General features: G+C 42.3%; 1 protein-coding gene across 4 annotated transcripts in view; it reads left to right on the forward strand.

The window, feature by feature from the left end:
• Positions 1–2,932: 2,932 nt before the first annotated feature.
• Positions 2,933–19,311, forward strand: part of ext1b (exostosin glycosyltransferase 1b) — a 126,571-nt gene continuing 110,192 nt past the window's right edge. The window contains exons 1-7 of one of the 4 annotated variants that reach the window (XM_037975630.1): positions 2,933–5,101; positions 5,208–5,397; positions 5,722–5,848; positions 5,960–6,200; positions 11,087–11,231; positions 11,923–11,996; positions 16,302–17,250. In XM_037975630.1, coding sequence (XP_037831558.1) covers positions 11,969–11,996; positions 16,302–17,250 — 977 coding nt within the window. In that variant the 5' untranslated portion in view covers positions 2,933–5,101; positions 5,208–5,397; positions 5,722–5,848; ... (1 more) ...; positions 11,087–11,231; positions 11,923–11,968. Of the gene's footprint in view, positions 5,398–5,721; positions 5,849–5,959; positions 6,201–11,086; positions 11,232–11,922; positions 11,997–14,562; positions 16,232–16,301; positions 17,251–19,311 lie in introns of those variants that run through there. The other 3 variants (XM_025008921.2, XM_037975631.1, XM_017429709.3) reach the window with 3 other exon arrangements.

The following is a 19,311-nucleotide window of genomic DNA, read 5'->3' on the forward strand; positions in this document are numbered from 1 at the left end:
TATTAAAGTAAGAATAAATTATTCACAGCAGGGGCGTACGGTCAGGGGAGGCACATGACAAGAAAAAAAAATAATAACATAAAATGAATATTAATATTTGTCCACTGATCTTTATGTATAACTAATTTTCGAACCTTTTTATAGTCAAAATCCCTGAAATCTGCTAAAATTGCACAGATCTTGTTCAAATACAATGGTGAAACGCGAGGTGCGGCAGCAACGAGCCTCACCTCACCTCTGATTGCGCAATCCATCACAAACTGGGTTGATACATGCAATTGTCCCATGCCTGTTGCCGTACCGCTGCATGTCGCCGATATAATGGTTTATATACCCTGATTTTCCACAGTCTGGCTAATGTCTTTAACCATTTATGTTTAATGTTTGTTAGTGACATATTTAGTTTTTATGAGGGGACATAAAACCGAGGTGAAAAGGCGCAGGGTGAGGCAGGCAGTACTCTGCCGCCCTGAGGGGGGCGCATGTGAGCTAACGGGAGCTTGTTGCTGCTGTCCTTTCACGCAGAGGCGAGTGACAGTCACGTGCACTGCCGCGAGCTGGTAATTTTTGTTTTGCTCCATCGGACTGCCAAAACGGTAACGTTTTTTCTTATCTTATCTTATCTTTAACACGTACGTGCGCGCGCGCGTGTGTGTGTGAGAGAGAGAGAGTGTGTGTGTGTGTGTGTGTGAAGAACGCTGATGAGATATGAAATAACCAGTAGCCAATTGAATAAGCTACTCTTTTGGGTTTCCCAGCTCAGAGAAGTTAATAACGGCAGCACCTTAGCCAATCAGAATTCTCGCCCACGGCACGTGATCAGTCCCGACCCAGGAGTGAGAGGAAATCCGGAAACTCAATAAAGATTAGCTCAATAGGATGAGAGGTGCTAAAAAGCTCATTATGTGAAGTTTAACCCTTAAATAAGGTGCAATTTTAATTCTTTGCTAGATCCACAAAACTGTCCCTTTTAGACCCCGTTAATGCAACTTTAGCCTCAGTATCTTTGGACAGGTTAAATGGCATTTACACATCTTTACAACCCAAAAATGCTCTCTGCATTCTGGGACTGAATAGTGAGAATGCAACACTTGAATCACTGAGTCATTATCAAAAAACCATAAAATGCTGCTGCAGAAGGTTAATAATTAGCAAGGCTAATAAGCTGAAGTGAGTTTGACTGAAGCTAACTATGTTAGCATCAATGAGCTGTGCATAGATTATTGTGGCGTCAGTCCCTGTTGTAAATTAAGGCCCTGTCCGTATTACTCTGGAGTTTGTTTGTTTTTTGTCTGCATGTTTTATTAAAAAAGAAGCTGTAATCCAGGAGCTGAGCCACTTCGAGGCAAGACTGTCTACATCACAGGTGTCAAACTTCCATTCCTCGGGGGTCGCTCTCCTGCATGTTTTAGATGTGTTCTTGCTTTAAAACACCTGCTTTAAATGGTTGACTTGTTGCCATGCTCCTAGAGAACTTGATGATTTAGTGAAGAGGTAATTAAACCATTTGAATCAGGTGTGTTGGAGCAGAAAAACCTAAAACTCCCAGGACAGCGGCCCTCGAGGCCTGGAGTTTGACACCCCTGGTCTACATTACCAACATATCAAAACACAGTCTCTAGGGCACAAAGTGATGGCGGGCATGTGCGAAAGAAGCTGTTATTGTTTCTAAAAAGCTTCACATTTCCTGTCCACACAGATGCACCAGAAATTCAGTTCTCAAGAATCTCCGTCTATGGAAAACGTTTTTTTTTTTTTTTTCCAAATATCAGTTTTTCTCACTAAGAACTCTGTTCGTGCAAACACAGCAGAAAATATCCTTTTTTTTTTAAAACATCCAGAGCAGAGTAGTCTGGGCCTTGGTGTTTTGTGATGTTTTACAGCTGGAGCAGATGTTTGAACCGATTCATCTTTGTGCCTGATGTAACTACCCTCCAGTAAAAGTAAAATAAACTCTGTCAGGTGCTTTCCTTCAGACATTATAGCTTAACTCAAAACTCTTCTTTTTTTCCCACTTTTTTCCATATTTATCATTTATGTGCAGTAATGCGCAGCAGATATTGAACTAAACATAACAGATGAGCCATGATTATAAGAAACACGGCTAATTAGAGGCTGACCCCCCACACTGTCTGCTTAAACAGATTCTGGCTCTTCGGCACATTTTTTGTTGACAGTCCCTGTTTTGAGGTTTGTATTACATGATGTAAAAATCCCCTAATAATCTTTATTAGTTTCTGTCACATGAATTGACGAGGTTGAGTGTGAGCCAGGCCCGTCCAACACGGCTCCAGGTTGAACGGTTTGTCAGAGAAATGTTTTAAAAAGGGATTTGTGGAGCGTTTGGCGTGTTTCTGTGAAATACATTCCATATCCATCTACCAAACTCTTCAGGCAAGCTCAAACTTATTGAGCTCCAAGACAAAAAAGGAGAGATTTTTTTTTGTGTGTGCTTGTATTGGCAGCTGTAGTATAGATAAACTTACATGTCTGGTTTGAAAGCAGATTATGGAAAGATAAACTTGCAACTCCCAGTTTGCACAAAGCAGCGGTTATCAAAATGCTCTTTCCCTCGTGGCTTCTTCATCTTCATGTGTCACACAGAGAAGACACTGATACAATCACTCCTATCGATAAATCTAAACCCAGGCCTCTTTAGATTTAAATCATTTATTCTATTGTTCTCAGGCCCCTAAATTCATAATCAATGTCTTTTGTATGATCAGGGCAACGCTAACGTTTCCTAATAATCCTTGCTTCGTGATGTTACACAACCGGGTAACGGCTGCCGAGTTAACGACAGGAACAGGAAGATCGAGTTCAGGGAAAAAAAGGTTGTTTCTAGTAAACAACAGACTCCTGAGTCGTGAGAAAAAAAAAGGTGACAAAGGGGAAAAAACAGAAGAGGTTTAACTCATCTGTCAGCCTGACGGGAACATCCTTCCAGTGGAGCGCGGCGTGTTAAACCCACCTGGATGTTAAGATTTCTGATGACTTCTGTTTTTGAAGCAATTTGTAATGTTTGCTTTCACTTGATTTCAGCTTTAGGCTCAAGGTTGAAGTTTTATTTTACATTGCTTTCAAGTTTTTTCCACTATTGTCACCTTAATATTTTTTACTTAGACAAAAAAAAATGTTATTTAGCGTCTTTATTTCGATATCTTTACCTGTTAGTTTTCCTCCGGCTGTTGCTTTGTGCCTTTCTTTGGTTGCATGTTATAACCTGTCAGACTCATCATGTTATTCATCGTTGTACCTGTCAGAAACTGTTTTCCGTGACAGCCACAGTGCTTTAATTACAAAAAACAAATACATATCAGGTTTCTGTGAAGTGTTTATGAATCTTTTTAATAAACAGGACGTAGAAAATTATTACAGACTTTAAATCACATAAAATAGATCCTTTAGAAAACCTCTTTTTGAGTGAATTACAACAAAAAATAAGATTGTGGGTGGGATAACCAGGTGTTCAGGCTGCCGTCTGATTTAGTTTTGATGTAGACAGAAGCCGAGACGACAGTTTTCAACCAGAAACAGGTGAAGTGTTAACATCGACACAGAGTTTTGTTTATCTGAGCGCAGAACTCTTAGGGAAATTCATCTGAATATATATTTTTACAGCTTCCGACGTGTTTGCTTCTGGCTTATTTTACAGAATGCTTGTGTTTCTGAGCGCCCCTCGCATATTTCCAGGCTGTTCTACAAACACAAACTAATCATTACATCAATGGCTCCCTGCAGATGGAGGCTTATTCTGCTGCAGCTCCACCGTCTCGCCACCTGGCTCACATCTGGACGAGGCTATGCTGGTTTTGTTTATTTATTCCCACACATTTGTCCATTTTATGACTCTGACATGTGATGGTTGAGAAAAAAAAACACAGTTGATGTTTCTGTTGAATGAAAGAGTTTTAAAATTAAAGGCCTAGCAGTTCTTTAAAAGAATGCCGCCTTTCATGTCAGAGTTTTTGACTAACATGTTGAGAAAAGATGGAGTTGTAGCTGCTTTTGGTCAAACGTCAGGCTCAATCTCGTGGGAAGATGTCACACCGTGTTGTGAATAAATCTCATCTACAGTCACAACAAACTTTAGCTCCATATGTGTCAAACTGACTGACTTAGAGCCGTTTTTGTGTTTTGTAAGATCAGTTGGCTGTGGCAGCCATCTTGAATTGGGTTAACTCCAAAATTCAATCAGTTGTAGACGTACACCCAACGATTGTTTTCTACAAGTTTCCTTAAAATCCGTCCAGTGTTTCATGAGATATTTTGCTCTCAGACAGACAAACACATGCACAGATATGAGTAAATACACGATTGCCTGCCCTTTTCCTGCTATTTTACTTGTAAAAATACGTGACCCTTAGCCTTTCAGCCACATGCTGTGATGAGGAGTCGGTAATATCTCTGCAGCCGTGGGAACTTTACCAGGAAACAGCCGTTTTTGAAGCCTGTAACAGTTTAACGGGTGGCATGTGGGTGCGCTGCCATCACAGTGAATGGAAAATGTTGTTCTCATCACTGCTAGTTAGCCTCGGGCAGCATAGCATGTGGCAATGATGTGCATGTCGCCGCATTCATCGAGCGCTCGGTGAGCAACGAGGAACTCTCTGACTGTTAAACAGCAAGGCTGATTTCATCAAACTTGCTTTAAAACTTCCCAAATTATCATTCCCTCCTCCCTCCCCTGCTTCCGCACTTTCTGAGTTTCTTCTATCCTCCCTGAACACCTTAGCAACTTTCACTTTTGTCCCTCTGTTTGTCTCCGAGATCTAAACAAATTAGGGAGCGAATGAGGAGGGAGGAGTGACGCGGGTGATGAGGCATGCCAGAATGTCAACAGATGACAAGGAGTGCTGATGAGGGGAGTAATGGAGAGAAAAAGGAGCGATAATGTGATGAAAGGAGAGAAGTATTCCCTGGAAACCTTGACTTGAAAAGAAATGATTAATGAGGCCAGATGTTAAGTTTCTTTTTGGATGAATCACCACATTCCCCATGACGAAGCAAAAAATACAGCCCCACATTTTCCCAAACACCGCAATTATGTTCCAGACTGAAGACAAATCTTGTCTGGCTTGAGCAACGTTTGCTTTATCAGGTCAAAGCATGAACTAAATCTGTTTTTTTATATTATTATTATTATTATTATTCTTTATGCTGACACCACTTTATTCCAATCCATGCCTCTTTTTATACAAAATCAGGTCTCTTTCTCTGAGACAGAACCACTTCAGGACGTCTGTTTGGCCAACCAACATAATTATAGACGAGAAAGAAACTGCATCGCCCCGACACAACAGATCTTTCAGAGGCACGTTTCAATGAGCCCGGCCTCATTTAAGGAACCAAAACGACTCAGCCCAATGAAGAAGTTATAATACACATGTTTACAAGGTTGGTAGAAAACAGTGACAAAGACACGCCCCTTTTTCATGACCTCTGACCTCCTGTCGTCTTTCACCAATTGTTCTCTGAAAAGTTCACTCTGACCTGAGTGAATCTTGGCTGTTTTGGGACACGTGTATACGCTTGTGGACATCTAATCAGTTATTCGGATTGTTTACATGCTTTCCTAAGGCCTGTGAAGGAAATGAGACGTTTATTTGATCACTGAGCTTCATAAACACGAGAAATTATTATTGGTCGTTAATTGTGTGCAAATATTCAGTGTGAGAAAAAATTCAAGTGTTTTAAGAAATAATCTCTCTTGTCTTACAGGAGAACTGGATCTTTGGACAGAGTGAGATAAAGCCTTTCTGCTCAACCCCGAGGTCTAAATGTTCTCGTTGTTATCAAACGAAGTCTGATAACAAACTGAAGAGGAAGCCATGGAGGGTGACGGCGAGTCAGTTCGAATTTACGTTCGTCGAGTAAAGAGCTTCAGCCCGTCGTTGTTGTCATTTTGTTTTTGTAACCTGAGGACAAACATTTTCGCTTCGTGTCTTTGTAAGTCCAGCAGGCAAAAAGAAAGATAAAACCGTAAAGAGGAACTCCAGTAGAAATAACTCTTGAAGCAGCGTACGCGTCGCCTGACTCCTGAGTCCTGCTGCATCAGCCTCCTCCTCGCTGACCCTCTGGACAGAACGCTGACCTCTGTCCCTTAACCTGCCTCCTTCTTGAGTTCCTGTTGAGGCCTGAGAAACCTCCAAGTTCCTCAAAGACAACGTGACGACTGCCCCCCCACAGCTTCTGATCCGGTGAGGCACCTTTAACTCTGTGAAAACATTGATTTCTAATCTGATGTTTCATCAAAACTGACCAGAGTTATTAACATCTTCTGACCTCATTCCAAAGTGAACTATTTACCAAAATACCAAAAGTATTCCCAACGCTCGCGCTGATAAGAAACTTAAAACATCAATCCTAAAATCCAAACATTCTGTTCAAAGAATTATTTCGGTTTAGATAAACTAATAATCCCCATGTCATCTTTGATTATTAAAGTATTACTTGCTGCTGTGTTTTATCTTGATAAATCCTCGTTTAATGTAATTAACTAATAGTCCTTCCTCAGAAAATATTCTCTAAACTTAAAATTCAGTTTCCTCCTTATTCAGTGTAAATAATATAAGGGTTCCCTGTAATTTATTAATTTCCCCCTTTAGTTGTTGAGATCTGATAAATGATGAATTTAAGCTCCAGATTCAACTTTCCACTTGTTATGAAGTCATAGCATTCCTTAAAGGAAGGCATGTCGACCGAGTTTTAAACTTGGATTATTTACTTTAGATATTAGCTTTCACAGTATGTCTTATGAATGACTGTCAGCTACTACCACACAAAATTTTAGGGTAATATTTATAGGATCTGTAGGAGTTTTTTTGCCTTTCAGTGACGGGTGATGATGAGCAGGATTCCAAATTTCTCAAATTAAAACTGCAAACTTTTATTTACTTATTTTTGTATCACTGCCCTCTGAATTTTACACCTGTTTAGTGTTGATTTATTTTCGTTTGCTTTTTTGCCTCCTTCCTTCACTTAAATTCCTAATAAAAAATGTACCCAAATGATCAAATTCCCTCTTAAAAATCCTGAAGGGAGTTTTTAATCTTACAAAAGGAAGAAGAATCTTCCAATGGTTCTTCTTTAAACTCCGATTTCCCTTTTCATTTGGGCTGGTTAAGTTGGTCCTCGGAGGATTTGTCTCGCTAATAACCTGCGAGTAAAATGGGTCAGCCATAAAACATCAACTGAAGCTGCTGTTAACTTACTATGTCAGAAAGCTCATTTAAAATCCTAAGTGGAGCTCCAGCCGTCCAACTCATCCTGGAGCAGTAATAAAACATTAGAAGACCTAATGCGCATGTAGCCAGAAGGCAGCTGGGCCTCGGCCGTCCCTGTTGCCCTCGTCGGCAGAGGAGACCATCCATAATTAACCCAACTCTGTCAAGTCGTAGCCGCAGCCGTAGCATGTCCTCACAAGTCACTCTGAGCCTTCTCCCTGCATCGTTTTCTCCGCCGTCAACTCGTCACCAGCATCTGTCGCTTCCTGCATGAGGACTGCTGAGAGAGAGGCTGACGGAAAAAGGGCTTTGATCTGCTGTCTTTCCTTCCCAGCTTTCCCTCAAAGGCTTTGAACAGCAAATGATACACAGAGCAGAGGGAGAGAAAAAAACATGTTTCTCCTCTGTGTTTGTTGAGCTTGATTTATGTGATTTATTCCCTGTTAGTAAAGGGTGATTGAGCTATTTGGCTACGGGGTAATAACTGCTATCGTTTCTCTCAGCTTCTCCCCCCCTTTACGCTGCCTTTACTCCTTTCTCGCTCCTCCAAATTTTAACAGATCTTTATGTGAATAAAGATGTTGTTAATTGATGGGGGAAGACGAGGACGTGGGAAATTAAAACGTGTGAATCGAAACAGACAAAGGACGGGAGGAAGAGGAGGCACAACTGGCTGAGTCAACGGGGGTCAGAGGGGTTAAGTCAAAAAGAAAGCAGAAACAAGGAAAAGAGCAAGAGGCAGTGATTAAAAAGTGAAAAGAAGGTGATTAATTTGCCTGCCCTAAAATAAGATTCGGTCTAATGTGTCAGCAAACCAAAGTGGGAGAACTGGAAGAGCACTGGAGACGAGAAAAAAAGAAAAAGATTTAAAGATTAATTTGCTTCAAAATAGAAATTGATGTGGGTGCAAAATTGAAAATTTGGTAAATTAAAAAATAATTAGAAGCATTTTTATCAAATCATGTTAGTTTTTTTAATTGTTTTGCTAACACTGAATACATTTAAAAACAATTCTCATTCAACACAGCTAATTTATAGAGTAAACCTTATCATACTAACCTTTTACTGAGGCGGTAAACATGTTAAACTTCAAAGGTTTCTCAGCAGCTGCAACCTCAAAATCCAGTATGGCTGCCTCACATAAAAGAAGTAATGATATCTGCAGTAAGAAACTGTTTATTTGCGCTTTTGACAGTATGTTGTTTGATAAATTAGTCGCTCCATACAGCATTTTACAACCACTACAGTGTTCGAATGGAGAAAATGCAAATAAACACATTGTAATCAGCTTGTATTAATAAAGGTGGTTAGCCTGGTCACTGAGCGCCACAGTTAGCTAATCCCACAGGTTTTCTGACTTGCAGCTGGAACAGGATTCAGTTGGGTGTGACGTCACTCTCGGCTCCAAATTCCAGAGTAAATGAACTGCAGTGTTAGCATGTCATTTGACATTTCATTTTGCCTCACTCAGCCCATTTTATGGACCACAGGTGTCCAGCTGTGAGCACATCACACAATTTATTGTCAATGACGACCTCCCAGCAGCTGTCAGCAACTCGGACATGAGTTGGTGCAGTGAAAATTGGGTTGGAGTTCAAAGAACCGAGAGGAGCAGGCACTGCTCTGATCTTCAGCAGAAGAGTTGAAACATTAACATTCACCCTGCACAGCCAGGTTTTAACCCTGCATCTATCCTCAAAAGCAGGGAGGAAGTTCATGCCGTATGCAGAGGGGAAGATACACATGCAGCCCGTATAAATATGTGCATCCTAATTTAGGTGCACTCCCTGGATGTATTACAAACAGAAATATCTATAAAGACAGAAAGCAAAGAGAAAATACCCTTCAGAGTGTAGATGGGCTGACTTGTTTCGCTCAGCAGCTCTATCTGTGGGATTACTTGGGCCCATTTATTATTCCATATGAGTGTGGCTTGCATGGGTAATTGTAAATTAAGTGGATTACTTTGCAATGTAGTGCCTGAGGGAATTAGAGAATCTCTGAATGGATGCAAAATCCTTTCCGTACTGTAGCTTGCAGGTCCCTGAGCAGCATCAGCACTTTCTGCAGCAGTATCAGTATGAACCGCTTTGAATGATACTGATTTAATATCAGCATGGTAGATTTAATGACACCGGTGCTCATTACATTTCGTCTCCCTGAAGTGGGGCCGGTGTTTCAAGTGATTGGCACATTCATCCCTGAGTGTGCTTAAAAATAGGTGTTTTATCGGATGTATGTTAAACCCTACTTTCATTCTATTCAGCCAAGACAGAGGGTTTCTCCTTAATTGCAAAGTTGGAAAGTAAGTGAGGGCAAAAGTATATGTCAAGTTGCTCTTTCAGGGCTTTGCGTAAGATGAAACTACAAGATGCATTCTCTTCCTTCTGGCTTCAGTGGCCTTACACCGTTCAAATCCCCCCCCAAATCAAAATCCACCTCAAATGAATTGCAGTGGAATACAAATGAGGAAGCGGTGGCAAGGATTTCTCTTTTAATGAGGACAAAAACCCATCACCACGTCTTCCCTGAAACGCTTCACTTGCTGCTGCCTGCCTGCCGGCCGGCCGGCCGACACTTCCCCGAAGACTTCTGGGGGTTCAAACTGTAGCGTTTCAGAGCAGCTCACTCAGTGCCCCAGCAACAAACGACGTCTTCCCTCCCACACCCCCAAACATTTAAACCCAGCTCAGTTTGCCTAAAGCAATTTTGGCTCGGGAGTCGAAAGGTCACCTAAAATAAATAAAGAATGTGGAGATCACTAGGCATCCCACACACGGAGCGAGCAGCACTTTGAAAGGATAGCCAAGGCTACAGCATTTAGCATTCAGTAGCCTGGAGCAGTCTGTGAGGCTGGCAGTCTGAGAACAGAAGAGCCAAGTACAGATCGACTCCCACACACTTGCCACAGCTTCATCAGTCACAATGCTCTCAGCTAAACTTCTGCTCTGTTTGTCACTGTGTCACTCTCTGCTGTCAGGCAGGAGAATATAAAACAATATGGACTTAAATTATTCCCTCAGGTTAGCAGCAGGATTGACCACGGTTTTTATAATATATTTATGTCTACAATAACTTTTAAACTCTCAAAGTTTGAAAAATGGTAACATGAGACTGAGCACTTGAAAGCTGTGTGTTAACGGGTGCATCTTCTAAATGTTACCTTAATAATGAAAAAGGCTGGGATGTTGTGTTAAATGTAAAGAAAAATAATGCAACAATTAGCAAATCTCATTTACTTACATTTTATTCACAATGAAGTGAACATATCACAAGTTTTAACTAAGAAGTCACACCTTTTTTATATATAACACGTCTCAAAAAAGGCTGTATAAGGAAGTTTTACAAAAAACAAACAGCTGGAAGAGCATTTTGTAATTAATTAGATTAACTATCGACAGGTCAGAAAGAGGACTGGGTATAAAAAGAGCATTTTAGAAAGGCTGAATCACTCAGAAGTAAAAATGAGCAGAGGTTCAACATAAATTGTTAAAAAACCTGCCTCTCTGATGGTATGGGGGTTCATTAGTGCCTATGGCATGGGCAGCTTACACATATGGAAAGGCACAGTTGATACAGAACAGTCTGTGCAGGTTTAAGAATAACATATGCTTCCATCCAGTAAAGGGGGGGGGGGAACCTTACGAGTTAATTTAGAGTTGCTGCGTGTTCTCCCGCTCCTCAGAGATGGAGTGTTACCTGCTTTGAGCTCTACCTGTGCACCACCTTCATAAGAACGCACACACATGCCCTTTTGTCGTTGCAAGAGCCCGGCTTGTTACATCATCCAGAGAGAAGTTTATCAGCGACTGATCAGCAGCAACCTGAAAACTCTCAAAGGCTGTTTTGTCTTCCTGCAGCCTCAAACTCCCTGAACCCACAGATTACCTTCCAGCCGTGCGGATTTGTTTACCGCGGCCTGAATTTGCAAGTTTTCATCGCGGCAGCCAGCCGTCTCTGCGGGGAAAGGTTCACCAGTGCCAGAGGAGTTTCAGTCTAATCCAGGTGTTTGTTTAACCAACTGTTCAGTTTATTTATTCAGTCAGGGTTCTGAACAAATGAAACCAGTGTGTTAATAGATAAGAGTGCTTGTGATGCTATCTGTTAATTCTTTTGACAAATGAGTGTTCAGATCAGTGTTTATAGAGCTGCCCAATGCCCATTCATCCCGTTTACTGAATATAAAAACTAAATATTTTATATTTAACTCAAAAAAAACTCTGCTACCTCTCAGTAGAACTTCACATGGAAAAATTACATCGTTTAACAACTTAAATTAAGTGCATTTTAATAAATAAGTCGAAGTAAAAATGTGATGAAGTGTACATCATCACAGAGAGCAACTCCAACAACAGAGTTTAATGTAAATATCTCATAAATAATACAAATATAAAAGCATGTCAATGTTGCTCCAAAGTATTAAACCAGTTTTCAACCATTTATATTCAGCCAGTTGGATAATGGCCTATTTGCATGTTTAAGTCCTAAATATTAGGAATATTTAAATTATTTATTAACTAATTGGCTCAGGAAGTCTTCTAATTAAAGGGGTTAATGGGAATAATCTTACTCTGATCACCCCTTGTGTCTCTCAGCTTTACTGAAATGTTTTCTTGATTTTATTTAATTTTTTTAATTGAATATCTTTAATGTGTGAGGTTAAGGCTTTTTACGGTGGGTTTTATTCTGTTTTCAGTGCAGATTTTGATATAAACCTGGCTGATTTGGGCCAAAGGAACCAGATGTCTGTCCCAAAAGGCAAAATCTCAGGTAAACAACACTTTAACTTGCTCAGTGAATTGTTTGACTATTGCTAATCTGACTCGTCCTGTTCAAGTGGCTGTAAATTGATAAATAATCTCTAATATTAGAGATTTTAAAGACTGAAATTTATGTTCCACATACAACAACAGTAAACAGATTAAAAGAAAAAGTAAAATGACATCAGAAAGCTGCTCAATCTTTAAAAGCTTCCTATTGAATTAAAACAGATTTTTCACTTTCTCCTCTGAGGATAAACTTCCCTATTCGTGCCAATCCTGACATGAGGGTTTTATTTAGGCTAAATGAAGAATCTAAAGCAGAAAGATGCTCCCCTCTTTTTCAATCTATTTACTTTTTTATTCTGGCAGATTAAAAGAGGGGTGTTCGACATATGCTGCTTGTTGCATCCTTTTAACGTTTCGCAGCTGCTTTATCTGCTCATGTTTCTGTACTAACACAATTTTGCAAAGTAGGGGGACCAAAGTCTGACTGAAGAGGGGATTTTTTTCTTTCTGGTGGGTATTAGAAGTTTACACAAAGAAGGATGAAGGAGTGTAGCGCAGCAAAGCTCACTGGATGTATTCCCAGACCACACAGCCACAAAATGTTCCAAAACCGTTCAGATATGGGGAATAAACTAAGGGTTGGTGGTGCCTTTGATGGTGTGGCGGTTATCGCAGCAGCCTCCTCTCAGACCACGGAATCTGCAATTAAAAGGAGCGTTAATGATGAACATGCAATGCATTTAAAAGACTGTTTCTGAGGGGGAAAAAACTACTCAAATGACACAATTTTCCCTGCTTAACGGGATCCTGGTTTCAAGTGTCATTTAACAGCCAGACATGATTTCCATTAGAGTTGGAGGCAATTAAGAGAAAACTCCTGTGGGCATAAACAAAGGGAGGAGAGGCGGCGTTTGTCAGCTGAGAGGCTTTTGAAAGCTTCAGATTCCTGTGAGAAGGAACTGTGGCAGCGTAAACAGATGGATAATTCAGGAAACACATTTGCCTTCAGGCGGTCAACAAAACTTTCTTACAAATAAACGCCTAGCTTTCCTTGAAGGAATGCATATCGCCCACATTCACCCAGCCCGAGTTTTAATTCAACATGTCCGCCACAGCCACATCTTGCGAGACGTGTTAATGATTGAAGGGTTGAGGTCGACTCTCAACTATCTGTAATTTTGAGTGACTCATGACCATTTTTCTGTTGGCAAACATATATTAGCTGTGGCAGCCATCTTGAATTGGGTTGAGTCCTCTTGTCAGTCAGTTGTAGATGTGCATCCAGTGACTAATTTCTAAAGGTTTCATTAAAATCTATCCATTAAAATCAACAACGAATAAAGTTGATGCTAGTAATTAATGGTAAAGTTTTAAAAATCAGTTTTGCTCGATCAGTCAGTGCTTCGAGTGTGTTGGGGATGAATCTCAGCAAATTCAAACTCAATATCTGTAAAATTAGCAGGGTCATGGCTATTTCTGTGTTTGCTATGGTCGCTTAGCTGTGGCGGCCATCTTGAATGGGATTAACTCCAAAAGGTCATCAGTTGTAGATGTATATCTAATAGTCACTTCCTGAAAGTTTCATTTAGATCCATCCACAGGTCCAAGAGATATTTTAAATGAACACGAGCAGCACAGACACGCGATCTAAAACGAGCAAAAACATTGTCACTTTGCCTTTGGCGGCGGGTGATAAATATATACGTATACCCTGCTTAACAAAGAAGAAAAGTATCTCTCTGGAACATCGGCCAGGCCTCTCCATCAGCAGCACACTCCGTCGATGAGCCAATCGCAGGATCCTGGCCTGCCTCCCAGCCAGTCCTGCTAATTAGTCCCCCTCTTCTGAGCTAATTGGCTGATAAAAAATGAGGATGGCCTCTTCACCCAGCCCGAGTGTTGTGACACCAAATGGCAGCGAGGAGGAACAGGCAGGCTTATGCGGCATGGCGACACTCAGCGAGAACCACTCCTCTGCTGTTAGTTTCCCTGTCAAGAGGGTCGCCTCTGCTGTGTGACTCCGTGGGTGAAACTTCTGCTTCTGTAATCATCTGTTCTCGTTAACGGCGAGGTAATCCGTTTGAGCAGACGCTGAGGTCTGGGTGACATCGCATCGCAACTGGTTACAAACTGCATGGAGCTTATTTAACTTTATGGTTTTTATATTAATTTATTTTAAACCATCGGGACTGTAGGTTAGATTTGGGTTCTTCATGTAAATCTGTCTGACAGCAAACCATCATTCAGATTTTAAACTTGGATGATACAGAACTGTTCAGAAGTCCTGACTCATCCGTCACTGATGCCCGCCGCCGAAAGCGAATGATTGTTTTCCTTGTGTCTGTGTGTTCATTTGTTTGTAATGATAGCAAAATATCTCATGAACTACTGAACGGAGTTTAATGAAACTTTCAGGAAGAAATCATTGGGTTGACATCTACAGCTTACTACCTTTCAGAGCCAGCCCAGTCCAAGATGGCTGCCACTGCAAAGAAGAATCTTGTAAATCTTAGCAAACACAAAAATGGTTCTAACTTGATCAGTTTTGCAGACATTGAGCTAAAGTTTGGTGTGGTAGTCACTGACAGATGTTGGAATATTGCATCAATATTATTCGTTCATACTGGTTTTTTCAATGTTTGACCAAAGTGGCTCCAACTCTGTTCTTTCTTAACATAAGATGATTTTAGCCTAAAAGTCTAGCATGAAAGACTGTGGGTGATATGCATTCCTTCAGTGAATACTAGGCCTTTATTTATATTTTCAGTCTATAAGATTACAACCTAATATGTCTTCGACAAAGGCTGCAGAATTAAAAACAAACTAGTGGAGATTTTTAAAAAAAGATCACGTCAAGCTTCATCAAATATACAACCACAGATGTTTTTCTTCTCGTTTTCTGTCTTCCTTTATTGTTAATAAAGGAAATGCAAATCTATTAATGAGAGATGAAAAGCAGAAGTGTGTCTGAGACAACTGTGGCCACTCTTAGTAGGATCATTTAATAAAAATAGATAAATAAAAAAGCAAAGGCAAGATAAATCAGTGCACAAACAATTTAAAAACGTCGATGCTTTTGCTTCACTTTTGAATGAAAAATTCATGCTTACAAGATCAAAGTAGGACACATTTGGGTCAAATTCTAGTAGAACAAGACAGAAATAGATTACGTGGACCAAATTAAATAAAGCATTAAAAGCCTTACACCGTATTAATGTCAAACTCTTTAACAGGAAGTGCTTTACTGTTTACCACACCTCCAATTAGCCCTTATAAAGTCACGATATATTGTTAATAATTTGCTCCTGCGGTGGACTCCGGTTATGAATGGGTGCATTCCTCCAAGTCCCGCCTCTTCCGGTCCCGCAGACTGACCAATCAGCGGCGCCGCTGCGCCTCGATGGGACGTAACGTCAACTGCCGTCGTGTCGGGATTGGAATGTTACCGACTAACAATCGGAACAACTGAGCACTCGGTAATTGGACGCCAGGATCAAGGAATTCTGTCTTTTTGAACATTTTCTCAGCTATTAACCCGGCTCGGGGTTCTCCTCGCGCCCACCGGACAACTTCGGCCGCTTCGTGTCCCTCCGCCGATGAGGTTTTTCATTTTGTGTCGGCGCGTTTGACGGTATGTGCGGAGGTGATAAATAAGGAGAGAAATGCAGGGATTTGTCAGGTTACAGTCGGACCGCTGAGCTGCTCCTGCTCCCCGACGAGTGTCCCCCGGTGTTTCTGCTCCTCCTCACAGGTGGACCATGGAGAGATAAAAGAGGAGGAAAAAGGGGGGGACTAAATTCAACCCGAGGCTTTGAGGTAGGAGCGCGGTGGGGTTCACTCCGCCTGCCCGGTGTTAGACATCCGAACCGGGCTGTACCTTTACGTCTGGGAGAGCCTCGGGGACCCCAGCCGCTGTTTGCCCGAGAAGAAGTGACTCCCCGGGCTCGCTGTGAGGGAGTTTTCTGTCCGAGCCGGCTGAATGAGCTGAAAGGCAGGGTGGAAGGCGGTGATTGTGTCCGAGGGGTCCGGGCAGAGCTGGTCCGAGTCGGAGCGCCGGAGCCCCGCTGGCTGTAGTTCGATATGCTGAAACTCTACAGAAGAGGGAGAAAGGGACAAGGCGTCTAAAAATCGCCCACATGCGCTGGATCAATTGCTGGATTTCGGAACAGAATACGCAGAAGGAGAGCTGGGGATCCTTGGAAGCTGCCGGAGGATGGAGCGGTGTAGCCGGGGCTGGTGAGAGCCGAACTTGGGGCCACTTGACCTCCTCTCTTCTTATTCCTGAACAACTCGCCTCTGTTTCCAGGACACATGCAGGCCAAAAAACGCTACCTGATCCTGCTCTCCGCCGGTGCGTGTCTGGTGCTGCTCTTCTACCTCGGAGGGGTCCAACTTCCAGCGGCCAGGAGGAGCCGGCACGAGCGCAGCCGGAATGGGTACCGCTCCGATCAGCCGTGGCCCCACTACTCTGACCCGTTACAGGCGTTCGTGCCCTGGGATCAGACCGACACCGAGGAGTACAACCTGCACATATCTCCTCGGCAGAAGAGGGACGTCAACAGGAGTGTTTACAAAGGTAAACGGTGCCGCATGGACTCGTGTTTTGACTTCTCTCTGTGTCAAAAGAACGGATTCAAAGTTTATGCTTACCCCCAGCAGAAGGGGGACAAGATCTCAGAGAGTTATCAGAACATTTTATCCATCATTGAGGGCTCCAGGTTCTACACCTCAGACCCCGGACAGGCGTGTCTGTTTGTCCTGAGTTTGGACACTCTGGACCGGGACCAGCTGTCCCCTCAGTACGTCCACAACCTAAAGACTAAAGTCCAGAGCCTGCCTCTGTGGAACGACGGCAGGAACCACCTCATATTTAACTTGTACTCGGGGACTTGGCCCGACTACACGGAAGACCTGGGCTTTGATATCGGCCAGGCCATGTTGGCCAAGGCCAGCATCAGTACCGAGAACTTCAGGCCCAGCTTCGACGTGTCCATCCCCCTGTTCTCCAAGGAGCACCCGAGGACCGGTGGGGAGAGGGGGTTCCTCAAATACAACTCCATCCCGCCTTTCAGAAAGTACATGCTGGTGTTCAAGGGGAAACGCTACCTGACAGGCATCGGCTCGGACGCACGGAATGCCTTATACCACGTCCACAACGGGGAGGACGTGGTGCTGCTCACCACCTGCAAGCACGGCAAGGACTGGCAGAAGCACAAGGATGCACGGTGTGACAAGGACAACGCAGAGTACGACAAGTAAGTAGGAGTTAAATGTGCTTTCTGAACCTTTTTACGCACAGAGTCTGTGCGCAAAAATCTCTCATTGGCATCCAGAAGAGTCCTTCAGGCGCTCAGAGTTCACAGCTGTCACTCCAGCACACATTTATTCCTCAGTTTGTCTTCAAATTACAGCCCCTAGTCAGAAAAAGCTGGGACATTGTGTAAAATCTAAGTAAAATACCCATGTAACATTATAAATGCATCAAATTAACTCAAGGTAATTTTTTATTTTATGGCTCAAAAGTTGGGACAGGGCCATGTTTAGCTCTATGAAGCATCGCCTCTAATTTTAAGAGTCTGTAAACATCTACGACCTGAGGAGAGCAGCTGCTGTTGAGGTTTTAGAGGGAATGTCCCATTCTCTGATGGAGGATGTTGTTCTAAAACCTGTGTAACGTTTCTGCATTGATGGAGCCTTTCCAGATGTATAAGCTGCCCATGCCAGAGCCACTAATGTACCCCCATACCATCAGAGAGGCAGGCTTTGCGCGTTCTTCTTTGCCTGATAGAGCTTTAAGCAGCATTTGTGGACGGCACGGTGAACTGAGCCCAGGCAGCGATGCCCAGAACAGAATCAGATGTGTATTCAATGCAGTGGCCCCTGGGGGCCCCAAGATCACGGGCCTCCAGTATTGACTTTCAGTCGTGACCTTTGACCTCAGAGATTTCTCCAGATTCTTGAGCTCTTATGATGATATTATGAAGAGTAGAGGAACATTTTTCTGAGATTGTTGCACTATTTTTAGATGGAGTTTTTCACAGACTGGTGAACCTCTGCTCATCTTTACTCCTGAGAGATGCGGCTCTTTAAGATGTTTTATATATATATATATATATATATATATATATATATATATATACACTCAGTCCTTTTACAGACTTGTATTTTCTTTTAACCTAATTTGTTTCAAAATGCTTCTTCAGCTGTTTCTTATTCGTACCATTTCCTTTAACAGCCTTTTGTTGTCTCTGTCCCAGCTTTCTTTGAGATGTGTTGCTGCCATAAAAAAATTGTCAGCAACACAATAAAAATTATAATTTTTAAAGATCATTTTATATGTTTACTATTTTCCATTGTGGAAATAAATGTGGGTCTGTTTTTATTTACATTTTACACAAAGCTCCAACCTTTTTGGAACTGGGGTTGTAAAACTTAAACTTAGACTTGCGAAGCGAACTTGGATGGAAAAACAAATTCTGATTCTAAAGCTTCCAATAGGTCATGGCCAATAATCCGTTTTAAGTTCCCCTCCACCCCCGTGCCTCTTGCTCTCTCTCCCCAGCTGGCCTGTGAGCTCCCCTGGACATCCCCTTCCCTCCCCCTCCTCCTCCTCCCATGGAGGAATTCACCCTTCCTCACACAGCTCCTCTCACTGGGAGCACCGCAGCCTTTCACGCGGATATGCACGGACACGTTTGATTTGCACCTTGTATTTAGTGCGAATTAAGTGAAAGTCAACTGTGGGAGTTTTCGCTTCCAAACGATTATCTACCCAAAGGTGCATGCTGTGTAGTTTATGTAGACTGCAGCGTGGAACACCTCTGATTGAATTATAACATGATTTACTGCAAATAAATCAGTCATAAGGGGTTAATTACTACTTTAATTTGCAGGTGTTAGTGGCATCATTTGTATTTAACCCCCAGGGACAGTCAATTACTTCTAATTTTAGAAGTCTTGGTTTTGTCAAGGTGGTAATTAATGCGTCCCCCTCCTGGGATCAACAGCTTTAAATGCCTGGTATGTTTTAATATAGAGGGCGGTGTTGTCTCGGGTTCTTGTTGTTGGATTTACGATGTGAATCCGGCTGTCAGGTTCAGTTTTCTCTGAGTGACATTGGTTTGATCAGCTTTCATCAGCCTGCGTGGATCCTGGGCCTGGGTAAACTCGAGGCATGTGATAACACTTGTCGTTCTTACTGGGTGTGTTTACGTGTAACTCGCGTTAGGGTGAAAGGGAAAGGGCAACTCGCAGAAAGTGAAAGTCGGAGGGACAGAAAGAATGGCGCTTCAGGGAAAGAGAAGGACTTTTTAACC

This window comes from Kryptolebias marmoratus, linkage group LG5 (assembly GCF_001649575.2).
Source record: "Kryptolebias marmoratus isolate JLee-2015 linkage group LG5, ASM164957v2, whole genome shotgun sequence".
NCBI lineage: Eukaryota > Metazoa > Chordata > Actinopteri > Cyprinodontiformes > Rivulidae > Kryptolebias > Kryptolebias marmoratus.